Source organism: Scardinius erythrophthalmus, assembly GCF_964197995.2.
Source record: "Scardinius erythrophthalmus genome assembly, chromosome: 7".
Taxonomy (NCBI): Eukaryota; Metazoa; Chordata; class Actinopteri; order Cypriniformes; family Leuciscidae; genus Scardinius; species Scardinius erythrophthalmus.
In genome coordinates this window covers 50,073,197-50,094,666 of record NC_138227.1, presented here as the reverse complement: position 1 = coordinate 50,094,666, position 21,470 = coordinate 50,073,197, and the positions used below count along the sequence as shown (strand labels likewise).

Genomic DNA, 21,470 nt, shown 5'->3' with positions numbered 1-21,470 from the left:
CAGTATGGCGTACCACAAGGCTCAGTACTAGGACCGCTGCTGTTCACTCTGTACATGCTACCCTTAGGAGATATCATTAGGAAACATGGCATTAGCTTTCACTGTTATGCCGATGATACTCAGCTCTATATTTCTTCAAAACCTAACGAAACTTATCAATTCACAAAATTAACGGAATGCATAGCGGATATAAAAATTGGATGACTTGTAATTTCCTACTTCTAAATTCTGAAAAAACAGAGTTTCTAATTATTGGACAAAAAACGTCCTCACGTAATAATCTAGAATACTGTCTAACACTTGATGGCTGCTCTGTTAAGTCTTCGTAGTCGGTTAGGAACCTGGGTGTGTGTGTGTGTGTGTGTGTGTGTGTGTGTGTGTGTGTGTGTGTGTGTGTGTGTGCTCTTTGATACCAATCTTTCATTTGAAAGTCACTTGTCTAGTATCTGTAAAACTGCATTTTTCCATCTTAAAAATATATCTAAATTACGCCATATGCTCTCATTGACAAATGCGGAACAATTAGTTCATGCGTTCATGACCTCAAGGCTAGATTATTGTAATGCTCTACTGGGTGGTTGCCCTGCACGCTTAATAAACAAACTACAGCTGGTTCAAAACGCAGCAGCTCGAGTTCTTACCAGAACCAGGAAGTATGACCATATTAGCCCAGTTCTGTCAAAACTGCACTGGCTCCCTATTAAATGTCGCATCAATTTTAAAATATTGCTGAGCACTTACAAAGCACTAAATGGTTTAGCTCCGCAGTACTTGAGCGAGCTCTTAACGCATTATAGTCCGTCACGTCTATTGCGATCTCAAAATTCCGGCCAGTTGATAATACCTAGAATATCAAAATCGACTGCTGGCGGACGATCCTTTTCCTATTTAGCACCAAAACTCTGGAACAGTCTTCCTACCATTGTCCGGGAAGCAGACACACTCTGTCAGTTCAAAGCCAGATTAAAGACACATCTCTTTGACCTAGCTTTCACATAATACATTATAGACTTCTATAATTTAATGTTAGGCTGCATATATTAGGTCAGCCGGAACCGGGAACACTTCCCAAAAATCCTGATGTACTCGTTACATCATGAGAAGAATGGCATCTACGCTAATTTTAGTGTCTGTGTTTATCCCGAGGTTTTCCTGCAGCCTGCCGGATCCAGGCCGTATCCAGATCTGACGAAGGACCTTCGCCTGGACCCGATGTCAACGCAGTGCTGAAGTGCCAACTAGTCTCTCCCTATGGAGGATCCCACTACCACTCTACAGATAAGGCGTTGTCGGGAAAATCCGTTTCGCGTTCCTACCCCAAAGCAACAAAATAAAATAAAATTCTTTATCAAAATTTATAAGGAAAGACAAGTACTTTGTTTAGGCTTGGCTTGTAGGGAATTCCAAACCTGCGTATATTCAAACACACATAACTATAGAACCCATTCTAAATGCGCATGTGAACGCCATCAGCGTTTCTCACATCTTCGCGTTAAAGTCTGTGTAGAGAGAATGGTGTCGTCTTAGCGGCCCCTAATTTAATAACAAATGATCATTGCGACGGAAGCAAATCAATCAAAACTAACTTTAGATGGAAATAACTTAACTCTGCTGTAAAGCCGAAACAATCTCTGTTACCTTAAATTATACGCTTATCTCTGTAAAGCTGCTTTGGAACAATCTACATTGTTAAAAGCGCTATATAAATGAAGATGACTTGACTTGACAACTGTAGAATAAACCCGCAGCAATCCTCCGCCTCGCCGCAGTATGTCGCTGCTCGGGCCATGGGACTGGCATAGGCAGCAGATGAAGAAGTGGTGGGTGGTGGAGGAAGTGCATGACGAACGGCGTTCACCGGGAAGCAGACACACTCTGTCAGTTCAAAGCTAGACTAAACACACATCTCTTTGACCTAGCATACACATAACACATTATAGACTTCTATAATTCAATGTTAGGCTGCATAGATTAGGTCAGCCGGAACCGGGAACTCTTCCCATACTGTACATCCTGATGTACTCGTTACATCATTTAGTCTCTCTGTTTATCCCGAGGTTTACTGCAGTCCGCCAGATCCAGGCTGTATCCAGATCTGATGAAGGACCTGCGCCTGGACACGACGACAACGCAGTCCTGAAATGTCAACTAGGCTCTTCCCTGTGAAGGGAATTTCCTATTATCAATGTAAAGCTGCTTTGGAACAATCTACATGGTTAAAAGCGCTATATAAATGAAGATGACTTGACTTGACCAATTCAGCGAATGGATCCGTGTTAGCGGTGCTCGTGCTCTGCATTTTGTTGGTCCGGTCTTCTGTCACATCCATAAGAAGGCAGACAAGGTAGAGTGTAACAAACAAACAAACAAACTTTATTAAAGTGCAGAGTGAGCGATTTGTGTGATGAGTGAGCGGAATTGAATCCTTTTTATTACACATATGTTCAATTCAATAGCTTTTTCACTGTTCAGTATAAAGATTATTTCACCATTTTTGATAATGTGTTCTGTATATGGGACAGTTATTGCCCACTTATTACATTGCAGTAGTCAATTTACAGGGTAAACTGGGAGGATTATGGACAGCTCAAGCATTCTTGAATTCCAATGGATGACATAACCCCTCTATTTCTGGACCCCATTCCTAATTCACAGAAATCATCTTAACCACACCAAATTACCCTTCAGATGAGTTCCAGGAGCTGCTCAAAGGAAGAGTGATCTACAGTGGCCTGTTCAGTTCAGTTCAGTTCCACCTGTGCTTTGCTTTCATGTGGAAATACTAAACAATACCAAAACAGCGAAGAAATGAAGCAAAAAAATAAAACAAAAAAGTATTAAGATTTGAAAAGTGTAAGAGAATTCTAATCTGGACTGAAGAAATTAATTACATTTCAAAGCTAATGTTCAACTTTAAAATAATTTATAATTATTAAATAAATAAATAAATAAAACGTTTGTATGTTACATCATCAGTGGGCAGTAGATGGGTGGGCCGTCTGATCCAGCCACTGTATAAAGTGAGCAGAACAAATAAAGAGAGCAGAACAAACTCCTAACATGAGGAGACTCACTCATGGCTAATGAGACAGAGGATCATGAGACTCTTTACTGCTTTCCTGACATCAACTCATCATGTATCAAGATATTTGAATACTCTAGACATGAATACATTATTATGCATGTGGTTTTTTCATTGCTGTCAGCATGGACTGTGTTTCTGAACCTGCTGGTGATCATCTCTATCTCTCACTTCAAGAAGCTTCACACTCCAACAAACCTGATTATTCTCTCTCTGGCTGTGGCCGACATGCTTTTTGGACTTATTGTGATGCCCGTAGAGGCCATCATACAGATTGAGGCTCAGTGTTGGTACTTTGGAGAAACTTTCTGTAGTCTGTATATTATAGCCATTGGATCGCTCTCCACAGCAGCTCTCAGTAGTTTAGTTTTAATTGCTGTCGATCGTTATGTGGCTGTGTGTTACCCTTTACACTACCCACAGAAAATAACCACAACTAAAACTGTAATAAGCATCTGTCTGAGCTGGGCTTTTTCATTATCTTATGCTCTTTCAGTTGTAATTGTGGTTAAATATTTTAACATTAATTCATCCACAGCCGACGTGTGTTATGGAGATTGTGCTCTTAGTGGGGGAATTACCATGTTTATCGCTGATGCGTTAATTACTTTTATTTTTCCATGTATCATATGCCTAACTTTATATTTGAGGATTTTCTATGTAGTACTTCAGCATGTGAAAGTCATAAACTCTCAGATGAAGGGTGGTAAATGTGTAACAGAAGGTTCATTGAAGAGGAAATCTGAGAGTAAAGCTGTTCTAATATTAGGAATCATTGTGGTAGTTTATATGATTGGCTATGTTCCATACTATACCTGTGAAATATTGGTAAACTCTAACATAGCCAGAGCTGTTATAACATGGATGTGGAACATAAACCCATCTCTGGATCCTCTGATCTATGCTATATTTTATCCCTGGTTTAAAAAGACAGTTAAACACATCTTAACTCTGAAAATATTTCAGCCAGGATCCTCTCTGGTCGATATTTTAGAGAATAGAATAGAATGAGGCATTTATATAGCACTTTTATGATTATCTTTGTAGGATTTATATTTGTATTTACACTACATGTATCTTTATTTTATTTCAGAGAGTATGTTTTCTGCATTTCATGTTCAATTTGAACAATTTCTTAAAACTGAAATTAGTTCATAAATTGTATTAAATTAGCTCATTAAATAAACTAAATTCTAAATGTAGATATTATGTGCTTTATGCTTAATCACTTTCATCAGTCATGTTGCATCTGTGTTATCTAAAAAACATAATGACAAAAAGGGACAGTCGTACAGAACTAAACTCGGTCAAAAAAGTGATATCTAACTTTCAACTGCTTTTATTTCCAGAAAATGTCTTAATGTATAAATATTGTTATGAAAATAAAAAGATTCAACAACTGGGACATAAACTAAACAAGTTCCGCAGACATTTGATGAAAAGAAATGGAACAATGAGTCCCTGAACAATATGAAAATAAGCAGTCATATCTGGTGTAGCCAGGAGCTGCTGTAAGTCCCACAGATCATCCTCATGGACTGTAGCTGTAACGTACGGACAGAGGCGGTCAGATCCATATGCAGCACTTTATTTCAGCATCAAACACAAGCAGACATAAACTCCGGCATACAGTTAAACAAGGGGCAATCCAGTAACTCGTGGTGATAACAGGCTTTGGTCGAGGCAGGCAGCACAGGTTCATACACAGTCCAAGAAGCAGGCAAGGGTCAAGAGTCCAGAGAAACACGGAATACACAAACATGGAAGAATGCTCAGAGATGTACGCTTACAGTGTGACAAGACTTCGCACCGGACACAGAGATCACTCAGACTTATATAAGGAACTCAATAACCCATAATCAAACACCACTGAAACATAGTTAAACATAATGAGTCCATGGTGAAACAATGCAGGGAGAGAGTGCCCTCCAGTGGCTCACACGGGCACTCCACATCACATAGCCCCCCCCCAAAGGAGCGGCTTCCAGACGCTCCTAAAAACTCTGGGGGGAGGTCAACGGGGGCTGGGATGGAGGGCCAGGCCCGTGGAGAGGTAGGAGGCCAGACCCATGGAGAGACCTAGGGCCTGGAAACCCGAGCAGGGTAAGAGACCATGGGGAAGCACGTGTCGTAGGCAACCAGGGTAGAACACACTTGACCGGAAACCAGGGTTGAGCACACTTGGAGAGGTGCCAGGACGAAGCCCACTTAGGCGGAGACAAGGACGGAGCAGACTCAGGACTGGACGTAACCAGTGGCATGGGAAGCACAGGATCAGACAGGACTAGCGGCATAAGAAGCTCAAGTGGAAATAGCACAGACAGGGTCCATGTCAGCGCCACCTCCATGGCCCTCACAGGATACCTACTGCCCCCCCCCAAAAAGTTCTTGGGGAAATTTAAGGCTATAGCCTCCGGGCTGGAAACAGCCTCTGGAAAAGGCTCCCAGAGCTTGATAGGCGTTGGCGAGGTGAGGCGCAGAGGCGGGGCCGGCAGGGCGAGGCGCAGAGGCGGGGCCGGCAGGGCGAGGCGCAGAGGCGGGGCCGGCAGGGCGAGGCGCAGAGGCGGGGCCGGCAGGGCGAGGCGCAGAGGCGGGGCCGGCAGGGCGAGGCGCAGAGGCGGGGCCGGCAGGGCGAGGCGCAGAGGCGGGGCCGGCAGGGCGAGGCGCAGAGGCGGGGCCGGCAGGGCGAGGCGCAGAGGCGGGGCCGGCAGGGCGAGGAGTCTAGGTACGCTCACAGGAGCCTGGCGAGCCGAGTGAGTCCTCCTCCTCTTCCTCCTGCGACGGCGCACTGTTGGAACTGATAACTCTGGATCCATGGGAACATAATTGTTTCGCTTAGCTGGATCTGACTCCATAAATTCAGCCGAACTTGACTCACTTTCCACACTGGATTCACTTGGTTCGGGACTTGATCCACTTGACTCAAGGCTAGATTCACTTGACTCGGGATTCGGTTCACTGGACTCGGAATTCGGTTCACTGGACTCGGGATTCGGTTCACTGGACTCACTGGACTCGGGATTCAGTTCACTGGACTCACTGGACTCGGGATTCAGTTCACTGGACTCACTGGACTCGGGATTCAGTTCACTGGACTCACTGGACTCGGGATTCAGTTCACTGGACTCACTGGACTCGGGATTCAGTTCACTGGACTCACTGGACTCGGGATTCGGTTCACTGGACTCACTGGACTCGGGATTCGGTTCACTGGACTCAGGATTCAGTTCACTGGACTCACTGGACTCACGATTCGGTTCACTGGACTCACTGGACTCGGGATTCGGTTCACTGGACTCACTGGACTCGGGATTCAGTTCACTGGACTCACTGGACTCGGGATTCAGTTCACTGGACTCACTGGACTCGGGATTCAGTTCACTGGACTCACTGGACTCGGGATTCAGTTCACTGGACTCACTGGACTCGGGATTCAGTTCACTGGACTCACTGGACTCGGGATTCGGTTCACTGGACTCAGGATTCAGTTCACTGGACTCACTGGACTCGGGATTCGACTCACTGGACTCGGGATTCAGTTCATTGGACTCACTTGATTCACTCGACTCGGCACTCGATTCTCTCGAGTCAGCTGGCACGCGCTCAAACTCCAGTTCGGCCGGCGAAACCCCCGCTGTCTCTGGATTAACAAGTTCAACAAGACCAGTGAGGAATACGGGCTTGAGGGGTCCGACACGAAGAATGGGTTTGGCAGAAACTGTATACTTGAAAGCCCCTCTAATGGTCATCAAGGGAGGATCGAACAGCTTGGCGAGATGAGGCTTTAGTGGCGTTCGGAATGAGTGAGAGAAATCCGCCGCATACGAACCACCCCGGTGCAAGGACAAGAGCAGTTCCTCGGGATCCTCTTCTCCTGCGGGGAGTTCAAAAGCCTCTCTGAATAGGGCGATAAACACATCATAAGAAGGGAACGATATCCGACCTGGTTCCCAGAACGCGCCTACCCACTCCAGAGCCTTTCCAGTGAACAGTGAACAAATGAAAGAAATGCGGTCATCATCCGAGGTGTAAAACTGGGGCTGATGATTCATATATAAGCTGCACTGCTGAAGGAATCCTTCACACGCCACAGGTGAGCCATTAAACCTTTCAGGAAATGACAGACTAGAATAATTAGATGCAGCACTCACACTGGGTTGCGGTGGGACAGGTGCAGCGGGAGCTTGGACTTGATTAGTGGCTGTGCTTGAGCTCTGCGAAGACACAGATTGCGTAAAGCTTGTAAGTTCCTCGAGGAGAGATGTTAGTCTCGTCAGCTGTAAATGATGAGAGGCTAGCATGGAAACTTGGGTCTTGGCCACGGTGGATAAATGCTGAAAGTCCGCTGGATCCTGTAGTGGCGAAGTCTTCTGTAACGTACGGACAGAGGCGGTCAGATCCATATGCAGCACTTTATTTCAGCATCAAACACAAGCAGACATAAACTCCGGCATACAGTTAAACAAGGGGCAATCCAGTAACTCGTGGTGATAACAGGCTTTGGTCGAGGCAGGCAGCACAGGTTCATACACAGTCCAAGAAGCAGGCAAGGGTCAAGAGTCCAGAGAAACACGGAATACACAAACATGGAAGAATGCTCAGAGATGTACGCTTACAGTGTGACAAGACTTCGCACCGGACACAGAGATCACTCAGACTTATATAAGGAACTCAATAACCCATAATCAAACACCACTGAAACATAGTTAAACATAATGAGTCCATGGTGAAACAATGCAGGGAGAGAGTGCCCTCCAGTGGCTCACACGGGCACTCCACATCACAGTAGCAGACTGGCCTTTTCTTGCTGTGAGATGTTACCCCACTCTTCCACCAAGCCTCTCAAAGTTCTCAAAGATGGTTCCTGGATTAGAAATCACAGTTTGTGTGTGTGTGTGTCCTGGTAAACCCAAACGTCCCCACAAAGATAGTAATATCAGAAATGTCTGACCTTGTGGAAAAAAGTTGTTATGGTCCCCATGAAGAAAACATGTTACAAATTATACTAAATTATGTGTGTGTGTGTGTGTGTGTGTGTGTGTGTGTGTGTGTGTGTGTGTGTGTGTGTGTGTGTGTAAATGATTGAATACTGTATATACACCACTCATATTGGGTGTCCATATTTTATGGGGACATAGACTGAACCTAACCTTACCTCTAAACACAACCCTCACAGAAAATTTACATTTTCAAAAAAACATAATTTAGTATAATTTATAACATGTTTTCTGTTTTCATGGGGACCATAAAAAAAGTTTCCTCAAGTTCAGACATTTCTGATATTACTATCTTTGTGGGAACGTTTGAGTTTACCAGGACACACACACACAAACTGTGATTTCTAATCCAGGAACCATGTTTGAGAACTTTGAGAGCCCTGGTGGAAGAGTGGGGTAACATCTTGATAAACTGGTCAGGAAGTGTGTGTCAGTGTTGGGGAGGAGGGTGGACTCTGTAGGAGATTTGGTGGAGGAAAGAATGAGGAGAACTGAGAGGTTTAGGAGGTCATTTGTCGACCGCCATAAGACTACATAATGGACCTGTTTGAAGTGCATTAATTATTTACTACTAATGATAGTAGTAGCTTGTTTTGTCATTCACTTTTTTTAACTGTTACTTTCTGTGTTTTTATGAGTGTATTGTAGTGAGAATGCTTGTTTGTAGACAACACACACTATATGCTGCTGGACATCTGAATTTCCTCTGTGGGGATTAATAAAGGCATCTAACTAACTAACTAACATCTCACAGTAAGAAAAGGCCAGTTAGTTAGAAAAGGCCAGTTAGTTATAGTGGAGAGGAGCACTATAACTGGTGTGTGGTGAGTGCACTGGGGCCGTTGTACTGTGGCTGCTGTCACATCATCCAAGTGGTTGAGGAGAGATCCCCTGATATGATTGTAAAGTGCTTTGGGTGTACAGTAGTACATATGAAAGTGCTATATAATTGCCTCATCCTATTCTATTCTATTCTATTCTATTCTATTCTATTCTATTCTATTCTATTCTATTCTATTCTATTCTATTCTATTCTATTCTGTAAAAATATCGACCAGAGAGGATGCTGGCTGAAATATTTTCAGAGTTAAGATGAGTTTAACTGTCTTTTTAAACCAGGGATAAAATATAGCATAGATCAGAGGATCCAGAGATGTGTTTATGTACCAAATCCATTTTACAATAGCTATGACTATTTCAGAGTTTACCGTCATATAACAGGTATAATATGGAACATAGCTAAGCACATAAATTACCACAATGATTCCTAATGTCAGAGTAGCTTTACTCTCAGATTTCCTCTTCACTGAACCTTCTGTTACACATTTACCACCCTTCATCAGAGAGTTTATAACTTTCACATGCTGCAGTACTACATAGAAAATCCTCATATAGAGAGTTAGGGATATGATACATGGAAAAATAAAAGTTTTAAATATAATTCTTTTGAAGCATTGGTGCTTAATGTGAAAATATATAGTGTAAACGATAAATCACGTTTGAGATTTGTGCTGGCTACTGTATACAGGCCACCAGGGCACCATACAGACTTTATCAAAGAATTTGCGGACTTTCTATCAGAATTAATATTGACTGCAGATAAAGTTAACAGATAAGCAGATAAATTGTTGGTGATTTTAATATACACATCGATAATGAAAAAGATGCATTGGGATTGGCATTTAAAGACATTGTAAATTCAATTGGAGTTAGACAACACGTGTCAGGACCTACTCATCGTCGTAATCATACTCTAGATCTAATATTATCACATGGAATAGATGTTGATGCCGTTGAAATTCTGCAGCAGAGCGATGACATCTCAGATCATTACCTAGTCTCGTGTAATTTGCATTTAGCCAAGGCTGCAAAGCCGACTCCGTGTTACAAATATGTGAGACCTATCACTTCTGCCAGTAAAGATTGCTTTAATAATAATCTTCCTAATCAGTTTCATCATCTCAGCATCTCAGATAGCTTAGAAGAACTAGATATTACAACAGAAACGTTTAACTCTCTCTTTTCCAGCACTTTAGACACAGTTGCTCCGTTGCGCTTAAAGAAGATTAAAGAAAATAGTCCAACGCCGTGGTACAACGAGCACACTCGGGCCCTTAAGAGAGCAGCCAGAAAAATGGAGCGCAACTGGAAGAAAACAAAACTAGAGGTATTTCACATTTCATGGAAAGAGAGCTCGATTACTTACAGAGAGGCTTTAAAAGCTGCTAGATCTGCTTATTTTTCAACCCTATTAGAAGAAAATAAACATAATCCTAGGTAATTATTTGAAACGGTGGCTAAACTAACGAAAAATAAAGCTTCAAGCACCGAAGTTTCCAAGCAACACAGCAGTAATGACTTTATGAACTTCTTCACTTATAAGATTGATAATATCAGGGACAAAATTATAACTATGCAACCGTCTACTACAGTATCACACCAGGCAGTGCATTGTAGTCTCCCTGAGGAAAAATTTGATTCATTCGTTGCTATAGGAGAGGAAGAATTTACTAAACTCATTAAATCATCTAAATCTACAACCTGTATGTTAGACCCTATACCGACTAAGCTACTGAAAGAAATACTTCCAGAGGTCATAGATCCTCTTCTTAATATCATTAATTCGTCTTTGTCTCTAGGATACGTACCAAAAAACTTTAAGCTGGCTATGATTAAACCGCTTGTTAAAAAAACGCAACTTGATCCTACAGAATTAGTCAATTACAGGCCGATCTCGAATCTACCTTTTCTGTCAAAGATATTAGAAAAGGCAGTATCCTCACAACTGTGTTCCTTTCTTGAAAAAAAAAAATGATATCTGCGAGGATTTCCAGTCAGGATTTAGACCATAGTACCGAAACAGCTCTCGTTAGAGTCACAAATGATTTGCTCTTATCATCCGATCGTGGTTGTGTCTCTCTATTAGTGTTACTCGATCTTAGTGCTGCATTTGACACTATCGACCACAACATTCTTTTAAATAGATTAGAACATTATGTTGGCATTACGGGAAATGCACTAGCATGGTTTAAATCATACTTATCGGACCGTTATCAGTTTGTAGCAGTAAATGATGAGATGTCTCATCGATCACAAGTTCAGTATGGCGTACCACAAGGCTCAGTACTAGGACCGCTGCTGTTCACTCTGTACATGCTACCCTTAGGAGATATCATTAGGAAACATGGCATTAGCTTTCACTGTTATGCCGATGATACTCAGCTCTATATTTCTTCAAAACCTAACGAAACTTATCAATTCACAAAATTAACGGAATGCATAGCGGATATAAAAATTGGATGACTTGTAATTTCCTACTTCTAAATTCTGAAAAAACAGAGTTTCTAATTATTGGACAAAAAACGTCCTCACGTAATAATCTAGAATACTGTCTAACACTTGATGGCTGCTCTGTTAAGTCTTCGTAGTCGGTTAGGAACCTGGGTGTGTGTGTGTGTGTGTGTGTGTGTGTGTGTGTGTGTGTGTGTGTGTGTGCTCTTTGATACCAATCTTTCATTTGAAAGTCACTTGTCTAGTATCTGTAAAACTGCATTTTTCCATCTTAAAAATATATCTAAATTACGCCATATGCTCTCATTGACAAATGCGGAACAATTAGTTCATGCGTTCATGACCTCAAGGCTAGATTATTGTAATGCTCTACTGGGTGGTTGCCCTGCACGCTTAATAAACAAACTACAGCTGGTTCAAAACGCAGCAGCTCGAGTTCTTACCAGAACCAGGAAGTATGACCATATTAGCCCAGTTCTGTCAAAACTGCACTGGCTCCCTATTAAACGTCGCATCAATTTTAAAATATTGCTGATCACTTACAAAGCACTAAATGGTTTAGCTCCGCAGTACTTGAGCGAGCTCTTAACGCATTATAGTCCGTCACGTCTATTGCGATCTCAAAATTCCGGCCAGTTGATAATACCTAGAATATCAAAATCGACTGCTGGCGGACGATCCTTTTCCTATTTAGCACCAAAACTCTGGAACAGTCTTCCTACCATTGTCCGGGAAGCAGACACACTCTGTCAGTTCAAAGCCAGATTAAAGACACATCTCTTTGACCTAGCTTTCACATAATACATTATAGACTTCTATAATTTAATGTTAGGCTGCATATATTAGGTCAGCCGGAACCGGGAACACTTCCCAAAAATCCTGATGTACTCGTTACATCATGAGAAGAATGGCATCTACGCTAATTTTAGTGTCTGTGTTTATCCCGAGGTTTTCCTGCAGCCTGCCGGATCCAGGCCGTATCCAGATCTGACGAAGGACCTTCGCCTGGACCCGATGTCAACGCAGTGCTGAAGTGCCAACTAGTCTCTCCCTATGGAGGATCCCACTACCACTCTACAGATAAGGCGTTGTCGGGAAAATCCGTTTCGCGTTCCTACCCCAAAGCAACAAAATAAAATAAAATTCTTTATCAAAATTTATAAGGAAAGACAAGTACTTTGTTTAGGCTTGGCTTGTAGGGAATTCCAAACCTGCGTATATTCAAACACACATAACTATAGAACCCATTCTAAATGCGCATGTGAACGCCATCAGCGTTTCTCACATCTTCGCGTTAAAGTCTGTGTAGAGAGAATGGTGTCGTCTTAGCGGCCCCTAATTTAATAACAAATGATCATTGCGACGGAAGCAAATCAATCAAAACTAACTTTAGATGGAAATAACTTAACTCTGCTGTAAAGCCGAAACAATCTCTGTTACCTTAAATTATACGCTTATCTCTGTAAAGCTGCTTTGGAACAATCTACATTGTTAAAAGCGCTATATAAATGAAGATGACTTGACTTGACAACTGTAGAATAAACCCGCAGCAATCCTCCGCCTCGCCGCAGTATGTCGCTGCTCGGGCCATGGGACTGGCATAGGCAGCAGATGAAGAAGTGGTGGGTGGTGGAGGAAGTGCATGACGAACGGCGTTCACCGGGAAGCAGACACACTCTGTCAGTTCAAAGCTAGACTAAACACACATCTCTTTGACCTAGCATACACATAACACATTATAGACTTCTATAATTCAATGTTAGGCTGCATAGATTAGGTCAGCCGGAACCGGGAACTCTTCCCATACTGTACATCCTGATGTACTCGTTACATCATTTAGTCTCTCTGTTTATCCCGAGGTTTACTGCAGTCCGCCAGATCCAGGCTGTATCCAGATCTGATGAAGGACCTGCGCCTGGACACGACGACAACGCAGTCCTGAAATGTCAACTAGGCTCTTCCCTGTGAAGGGAATTTCCTATTATCAATGTAAAGCTGCTTTGGAACAATCTACATGGTTAAAAGCGCTATATAAATGAAGATGACTTGACTTGACCAATTCAGCGAATGGATCCGTGTTAGCGGTGCTCGTGCTCTGCATTTTGTTGGTCCGGTCTTCTGTCACATCCATAAGAAGGCAGACAAGGTAGAGTGTAACAAACAAACAAACAAACTTTATTAAAGTGCAGAGTGAGCGATTTGTGTGATGAGTGAGCGGAATTGAATCCTTTTTATTACACATATGTTCAATTCAATAGCTTTTTCACTGTTCAGTATAAAGATTATTTCACCATTTTTGATAATGTGTTCTGTATATGGGACAGTTATTGCCCACTTATTACATTGCAGTAGTCAATTTACAGGGTAAACTGGGAGGATTATGGACAGCTCAAGCATTCTTGAATTCCAATGGATGACATAACCCCTCTATTTCTGGACCCCATTCCTAATTCACAGAAATCATCTTAACCACACCAAATTACCCTTCAGATGAGTTCCAGGAGCTGCTCAAAGGAAGAGTGATCTACAGTGGCCTGTTCAGTTCAGTTCAGTTCCACCTGTGCTTTGCTTTCATGTGGAAATACTAAACAATACCAAAACAGCGAAGAAATGAAGCAAAAAAATAAAACAAAAAAGTATTAAGATTTGAAAAGTGTAAGAGAATTCTAATCTGGACTGAAGAAATTAATTACATTTCAAAGCTAATGTTCAACTTTAAAATAATTTATAATTATTAAATAAATAAATAAATAAAACGTTTGTATGTTACATCATCAGTGGGCAGTAGATGGGTGGGCCGTCTGATCCAGCCACTGTATAAAGTGAGCAGAACAAATAAAGAGAGCAGAACAAACTCCTAACATGAGGAGACTCACTCATGGCTAATGAGACAGAGGATCATGAGACTCTTTACTGCTTTCCTGACATCAACTCATCATGTATCAAGATATTTGAATACTCTAGACATGAATACATTATTATGCATGTGGTTTTTTCATTGCTGTCAGCATGGACTGTGTTTCTGAACCTGCTGGTGATCATCTCTATCTCTCACTTCAAGAAGCTTCACACTCCAACAAACCTGATTATTCTCTCTCTGGCTGTGGCCGACATGCTTTTTGGACTTATTGTGATGCCCGTAGAGGCCATCATACAGATTGAGGCTCAGTGTTGGTACTTTGGAGAAACTTTCTGTAGTCTGTATATTATAGCCATTGGATCGCTCTCCACAGCAGCTCTCAGTAGTTTAGTTTTAATTGCTGTCGATCGTTATGTGGCTGTGTGTTACCCTTTACACTACCCACAGAAAATAACCACAACTAAAACTGTAATAAGCATCTGTCTGAGCTGGGCTTTTTCATTATCTTATGCTCTTTCAGTTGTAATTGTGGTTAAATATTTTAACATTAATTCATCCACAGCCGACGTGTGTTATGGAGATTGTGCTCTTAGTGGGGGAATTACCATGTTTATCGCTGATGCGTTAATTACTTTTATTTTTCCATGTATCATATGCCTAACTTTATATTTGAGGATTTTCTATGTAGTACTTCAGCATGTGAAAGTCATAAACTCTCAGATGAAGGGTGGTAAATGTGTAACAGAAGGTTCATTGAAGAGGAAATCTGAGAGTAAAGCTGTTCTAATATTAGGAATCATTGTGGTAGTTTATATGATTGGCTATGTTCCATACTATACCTGTGAAATATTGGTAAACTCTAACATAGCCAGAGCTGTTATAACATGGATGTGGAACATAAACCCATCTCTGGATCCTCTGATCTATGCTATATTTTATCCCTGGTTTAAAAAGACAGTTAAACACATCTTAACTCTGAAAATATTTCAGCCAGCATCCTCTCTGGTCGATATTTTAGAGAATAGAATAGAATGAGGCATTTATATAGCACTTTTATGATTATCTTTGTAGGATTTATATTTGTATTTACACTACATGTATCTTTATTTTATTTCAGAGAGTATGTTTTCTGCATTTCATGTTCAATTTGAACAATTTCTTAAAACTGAAATTAGTTCATAAATTGTATTAAATTAGCTCATTAAATAAACTAAATTCTAAATGTAGATATTATGTGCTTTATGCTTAATCACTTTCATCAGTCATGTTGCATCTGTGTTATCTAAAAAACATAATGACAAAAAGGGACAGTCGTACAGAACTAAACTCGGTCAAAAAAGTGATATCTAACTTTCAACTGCTTTTATTTCCAGAAAATGTCTTAATGTATAAATATTGTTATGAAAATAAAAAGATTCAACAACTGGGACATAAACTAAACAAGTTCCGCAGACATTTGATGAAAAGAAATGGAACAATGAGTCCCTGAACAATATGAAAATAAGCAGTCATATCTGGTGTAGCCAGGAGCTGCTGTAAGTCCCACAGATCATCCTCATGGACTGTAGCAGACTGGCCTTTTCTTGCTGTGAGATGTTACCCCACTCTTCCACCAAGCCTCTCAAAGTTCTCAAAGATGGTTCCTGGATTAGAAATCACAGTTTGTGTGTGTGTGTGTCCTGGTAAACCCAAACGTCCCCACAAAGATAGTAATATCAGAAATGTCTGACCTTGTGGAAAAAAGTTGTTATGGTCCCCATGAAGAAAACATGTTACAAATTATACTAAATTATGTGTGTGTGTGTGTGTGTGTGTGTGTGTGTGTGTGTGTGTGTGTGTGTGTGTGTGTGTAAATGATTGAATACTGTATATACACCACTCATATTGGGTGTCCATATTTTATGGGGACATAGACTGAACCTAACCTTACCTCTAAACACAACCCTCACAGAAAATTTACATTTTCAAAAAAACATAATTTAGTATAATTTATAACATGTTTTCTGTTTTCATGGGGACCATAAAAAAAGTTTCCTCAAGTTCAGACATTTCTGATATTACTATCTTTGTGGGAACGTTTGAGTTTACCAGGACACACACACACAAACTGTGATTTCTAATCCAGGAACCATGTTTGAGAACTTTGAGAGCCCTGGTGGAAGAGTGGGGTAACATCTTGATAAACTGGTCAGGAAGTGTGTGTCAGTGTTGGGGAGGAGGGTGGACTCTGTAGGAGATTTGGTGGAGGAAAGAATGAGGAGAACTGAGAGGTTTAGGAGGTCATTTGTCGACCGCCATAAGACTACATAATGGACCTGTTTGAAGTGCATTAATTATTTACTACTAATGATAGTAGTAGCTTGTTTTGTCATTCACTTTTTTTAACTGTTACTTTCTGTGTTTTTATGAGTGTATTGTAGTGAGAATGCTTGTTTGTAGACAACACACACTATATGCTGCTGGACATCTGAATTTCCTCTGTGGGGATTAATAAAGGCATCTAACTAACTAACTAACATCTCACAGTAAGAAAAGGCCAGTTAGTTAGAAAAGGCCAGTTAGTTATAGTGGAGAGGAGCACTATAACTGGTGTGTGGTGAGTGCACTGGGGCCGTTGTACTGTGGCTGCTGTCACATCATCCAAGTGGTTGAGGAGAGATCCCCTGATATGATTGTAAAGTGCTTTGGGTGTACAGTAGTACATATGAAAGTGCTATATAATTGCCTCATCCTATTCTATTCTATTCTATTCTATTCTATTCTATTCTATTCTATTCTATTCTATTCTATTCTATTCTATTCTATTCTATTCTGTAAAAATATCGACCAGAGAGGATGCTGGCTGAAATATTTTCAGAGTTAAGATGAGTTTAACTGTCTTTTTAAACCAGGGATAAAATATAGCATAGATCAGAGGATCCAGAGATGTGTTTATGTACCAAATCCATTTTACAATAGCTATGACTATTTCAGAGTTTACCGTCATATAACAGGTATAATATGGAACATAGCTAAGCACATAAATTACCACAATGATTCCTAATGTCAGAGTAGCTTTACTCTCAGATTTCCTCTTCACTGAACCTTCTGTTACACATTTACCACCCTTCATCAGAGAGTTTATAACTTTCACATGCTGCAGTACTACATAGAAAATCCTCATATAGAGAGTTAGGGATATGATACATGGAAAAATAAAAGTTTTAAATATAATTCTTTTGAAGCATTGGTGCTTAATGTGAAAATATATAGTGTAAACGATAAATCACGTTTGAGATTTGTGCTGGCTACTGTATACAGGCCACCAGGGCACCATACAGACTTTATCAAAGAATTTGCGGACTTTCTATCAGAATTAATATTGACTGCAGATAAAGTTAACAGATAAGCAGATAAATTGTTGGTGATTTTAATATACACATCGATAATGAAAAAGATGCATTGGGATTGGCATTTAAAGACATTGTAAATTCAATTGGAGTTAGACAACACGTGTCAGGACCTACTCATCGTCGTAATCATACTCTAGATCTAATATTATCACATGGAATAGATGTTGATGCCGTTGAAATTCTGCAGCAGAGCGATGACATCTCAGATCATTACCTAGTCTCGTGTAATTTGCATTTAGCCAAGGCTGCAAAGCCGACTCCGTGTTACAAATATGTGAGACCTATCACTTCTGCCAGTAAAGATTGCTTTAATAATAATCTTCCTAATCAGTTTCATCATCTCAGCATCTCAGATAGCTTAGAAGAACTAGATATTACAACAGAAACGTTTAACTCTCTCTTTTCCAGCACTTTAGACACAGTTGCTCCGTTGCGCTTAAAGAAGATTAAAGAAAATAGTCCAACGCCGTGGTACAACGAGCACACTCGGGCCCTTAAGAGAGCAGCCAGAAAAATGGAGCGCAACTGGAAGAAAACAAAACTAGAGGTATTTCACATTTCATGGAAAGAGAGCTCGATTACTTACAGAGAGGCTTTAAAAGCTGCTAGATCTGCTTATTTTTCAACCCTATTAGAAGAAAATAAACATAATCCTAGGTAATTATTTGAAACGGTGGCTAAACTAACGAAAAATAAAGCTTCAAGCACCGAAGTTTCCAAGCAACACAGCAGTAATGACTTTATGAACTTCTTCACTTATAAGATTGATAATATCAGGGACAAAATTATAACTATGCAACCGTCTACTACAGTATCACACCAGGCAGTGCATTGTAGTCTCCCTGAGGAAAAATTTGATTCATTCGTTGCTATAGGAGAGGAAGAATTTACTAAACTCATTAAATCATCTAAATCTACAACATGTATGTTAGACCCTATACCGACTAAGCTACTGAAAGAAATACTTCCAGAGGTCATAGATCCTCTTCTTAATATCATTAATTCGTCTTTGTCTCTAGGATACGTACCAAAAAACTTTAAGCTGGCTATGATTAAACCGCTTGTTAAAAAAACGCAACTTGATCCTACAGAATTAGTCAATTACAGGCCGATCTCGAATCTACCTTTTCTGTCAAAGATATTAGAAAAGGCAGTATCCTCACAACTGTGTTCCTTTCTTGAAAAAAAAAAATGATATCTGCGAGGATTTCCAGTCAGGATTTAGACCATAGTACCGAAACAGCTCTCGTTAGAGTCACAAATGATTTGCTCTTATCATCCGATCGTGGTTGTGTCTCTCTATTAGTGTTACTCGATCTTAGTGCTGCATTTGACACTATCGACCACAACATTCTTTTAAATAGATTAGAACATTATGTTGGCATTACGGGAAATGCACTAGCATGGTTTAAATCATACTTATCGGACCGTTATCAGTTTGTAGCAGTAAATGATGAGATGTCTCATCGATCACAAGTTCAGTATGGCGTACCACAAGGCTCAGTACTAGGACCGCTGCTGTTCACTCTGTACATGCTACCCTTAGGAGATATCATTAGGAAACATGGCATTAGCTTTCACTGTTATGCCGATGATACTCAGCTCTATATTTCTTCAAAACCTAACGAAACTTATCAATTCACAAAATTAACGGAATGCATAGCGGATATAAAAATTGGATGACTTGTAATTTCCTACTTCTAAATTCTGAAAAAACAGAGTTTCTAATTATTGGACAAAAAACGTCCTCACGTAATAATCTAGAATACTGTCTAACACTTGATGGCTGCTCTGTTAAGTCTTCGTAGTCGGTTAGGAACCTGGGTGTGTGTGTGTGTGTGTGTGTGTGTGTGTGTGTGTGTGTGTGTGTGTGTGTGTGCTCTTTGATACCAATCTTTCATTTGAAAGTCACTTGTCTAGTATCTGTAAAACTGCATTTTTCCATCTTAAAAATATATCTAAATTACGCCATATGCTCTCATTGACAAATGCGGAACAATTAGTTCATGCGTTCATGACCTCAAGGCTAGATTATTGTAATGCTCTACTGGGTGGTTGCCCTGCACGCTTAATAAACAAACTACAGCTGGTTCAAAACGCAGCAGCTCGAGTTCTTACCAGAACCAGGAAGTATGACCATATTAGCCCAGTTCTGTCAAAACTGCACTGGCTCCCTATTAAACGTCGCATCAATTTTAAAATATTGCTGATCACTTACAAAGCACTAAATGGTTTAGCTCCGCAGTACTTGAGCGAGCTCTTAACGCATTATAGTCCGTCACGTCTATTGCGATCTCAAAATTCCGGCCAGTTGATAATACCTAGAATATCAAAATCGACTGCTGGCGGACGATCCTTTTCCTATTTAGCACCAAAACTCTGGAACAGTCTTCCTACCATTGTCCGGGAAGCAGACACACTCTGTCAGTTCAAAGCCAGATTAAAGACACATCTCTTTGACCTAGCTTTCACATAATACATTATAGACTTCTATAATTTAATGTTAGGCTGCATATATTAGGTCAGCCGGAACCGGGAACACTTCCCAAAAATCCTGATGTACTCGTTACATCATGAGAAGAATGGCATCTACGCTAATTTTAGTGTCTGTGTTTATCCCGAGGTTTTCCTGCAGCCTGCCGGATCCAGGCCGTATCCAGATCTGACGAAGGACCTTCGCCTGGACCCGATGTCAACGCAGTGCTGAAGTGCCAACTAGTCTCTCCCTATGGAGGATCCCACTACCACTCTACAGATAAGGCGTTGTCGGGAAAATCCGTTTCGCGTTCCTACCCCAAAGCAACAAAATAAAATAAAATTCTTTATCAAAATTTATAAGGAAAGACAAGTACTTTGTTTAGGCTTGGCTTGTAGGGAATTCCAAACCTGCGTATATTCAAACACACATAACTATAGAACCCATTCTAAATGCGCATGTGAACGCCATCAGCGTTTCTCACATCTTCGCGTTAAAGTCTGTGTAGAGAGAATGGTGTCGTCTTAGCGGCCCCTAATTTAATAACAAATGATCATTGCGACGGAAGCAAATCAATCAAAACTAACTTTAGATGGAAATAACTTAACTCTGCTGTAAAGCCGAAACAATCTCTGTTACCTTAAATTATACGCTTATCTCTGTAAAGCTGCTTTGGAACAATCTACATTGTTAAAAGCGCTATATAAATGAAGATGACTTGACTTGACAACTGTAGAATAAACCCGCAGCAATCCTCCGCCTCGCCGCAGTATGTCGCTGCTCGGGCCATGGGACTGGCATAGGCAGCAGATGAAGAAGTGGTGGGTGGTGGAGGAAGTGCATGACGAACGGCGTTCACCGGGAAGCAGACACACTCTGTCAGTTCAAAGCTAGACTAAACACACATCTCTTTGACCTAGCATACACATAACACATTATAGACTTCTATAATTCAATGTTAGGCTGCATAGATTAGGTCAGCCGGAACCGGGAACTCTTCCCATACTGTACATCCTGATGTACTCGTTACATCATTTAGTCTCTCTGTTTATCCCGAGGTTTACTGCAGTCCGCCAGATCCAGGCTGTATCCAGATCTGATGAAGGACCTGCGCCTGGACACGACGACAACGCAGTCCTGAAATGTCAACTAGGCTCTTCCCTGTGAAGGGAATTTCCTATTATCAATGTAAAGCTGCTTTGGAACAATCTACATGGTTAAAAGCGCTATATAAATGAAGATGACTTGACTTGACCAATTCAGCGAATGGATCCGTGTTAGCGGTGCTCGTGCTCTGCATTTTGTTGGTCCGGTCTTCTGTCACATCCATAAGAAGGCAGACAAGGTAGAGTGTAACAAACAAACAAACAAA

At 40.9% G+C, this 21,470-nt stretch overlaps 2 protein-coding genes across 2 annotated transcripts; both read left to right on the top strand.

Moving 5' to 3' along the window:
* Positions 1 to 3,076: 3,076 nt before the first annotated feature.
* LOC308693864 (trace amine-associated receptor 13c-like) lies at positions 3,077 to 4,093 on the top strand (the record flags this gene model as incomplete). The annotated part of the gene is made up of 1 exon (XM_081370955.1): positions 3,077 to 4,093. One exon carries the CDS (start codon positions 3,077 to 3,079, stop codon positions 4,091 to 4,093), a length of 1,017 nt encoding a protein of 338 aa, XP_081227081.1.
* Positions 4,094 to 14,218: 10,125 nt separating this feature from the next.
* LOC308693863 (trace amine-associated receptor 13c-like) lies at positions 14,219 to 15,265 on the top strand (the record flags this gene model as incomplete). The annotated part of the gene is made up of 1 exon (XM_081370954.1): positions 14,219 to 15,265. Exon 1 carries the CDS (start codon positions 14,249 to 14,251, stop codon positions 15,263 to 15,265), a length of 1,017 nt encoding a protein of 338 aa, XP_081227080.1. The 5' UTR covers positions 14,219 to 14,248.
* Positions 15,266 to 21,470: the final 6,205 nt, after the last annotated feature.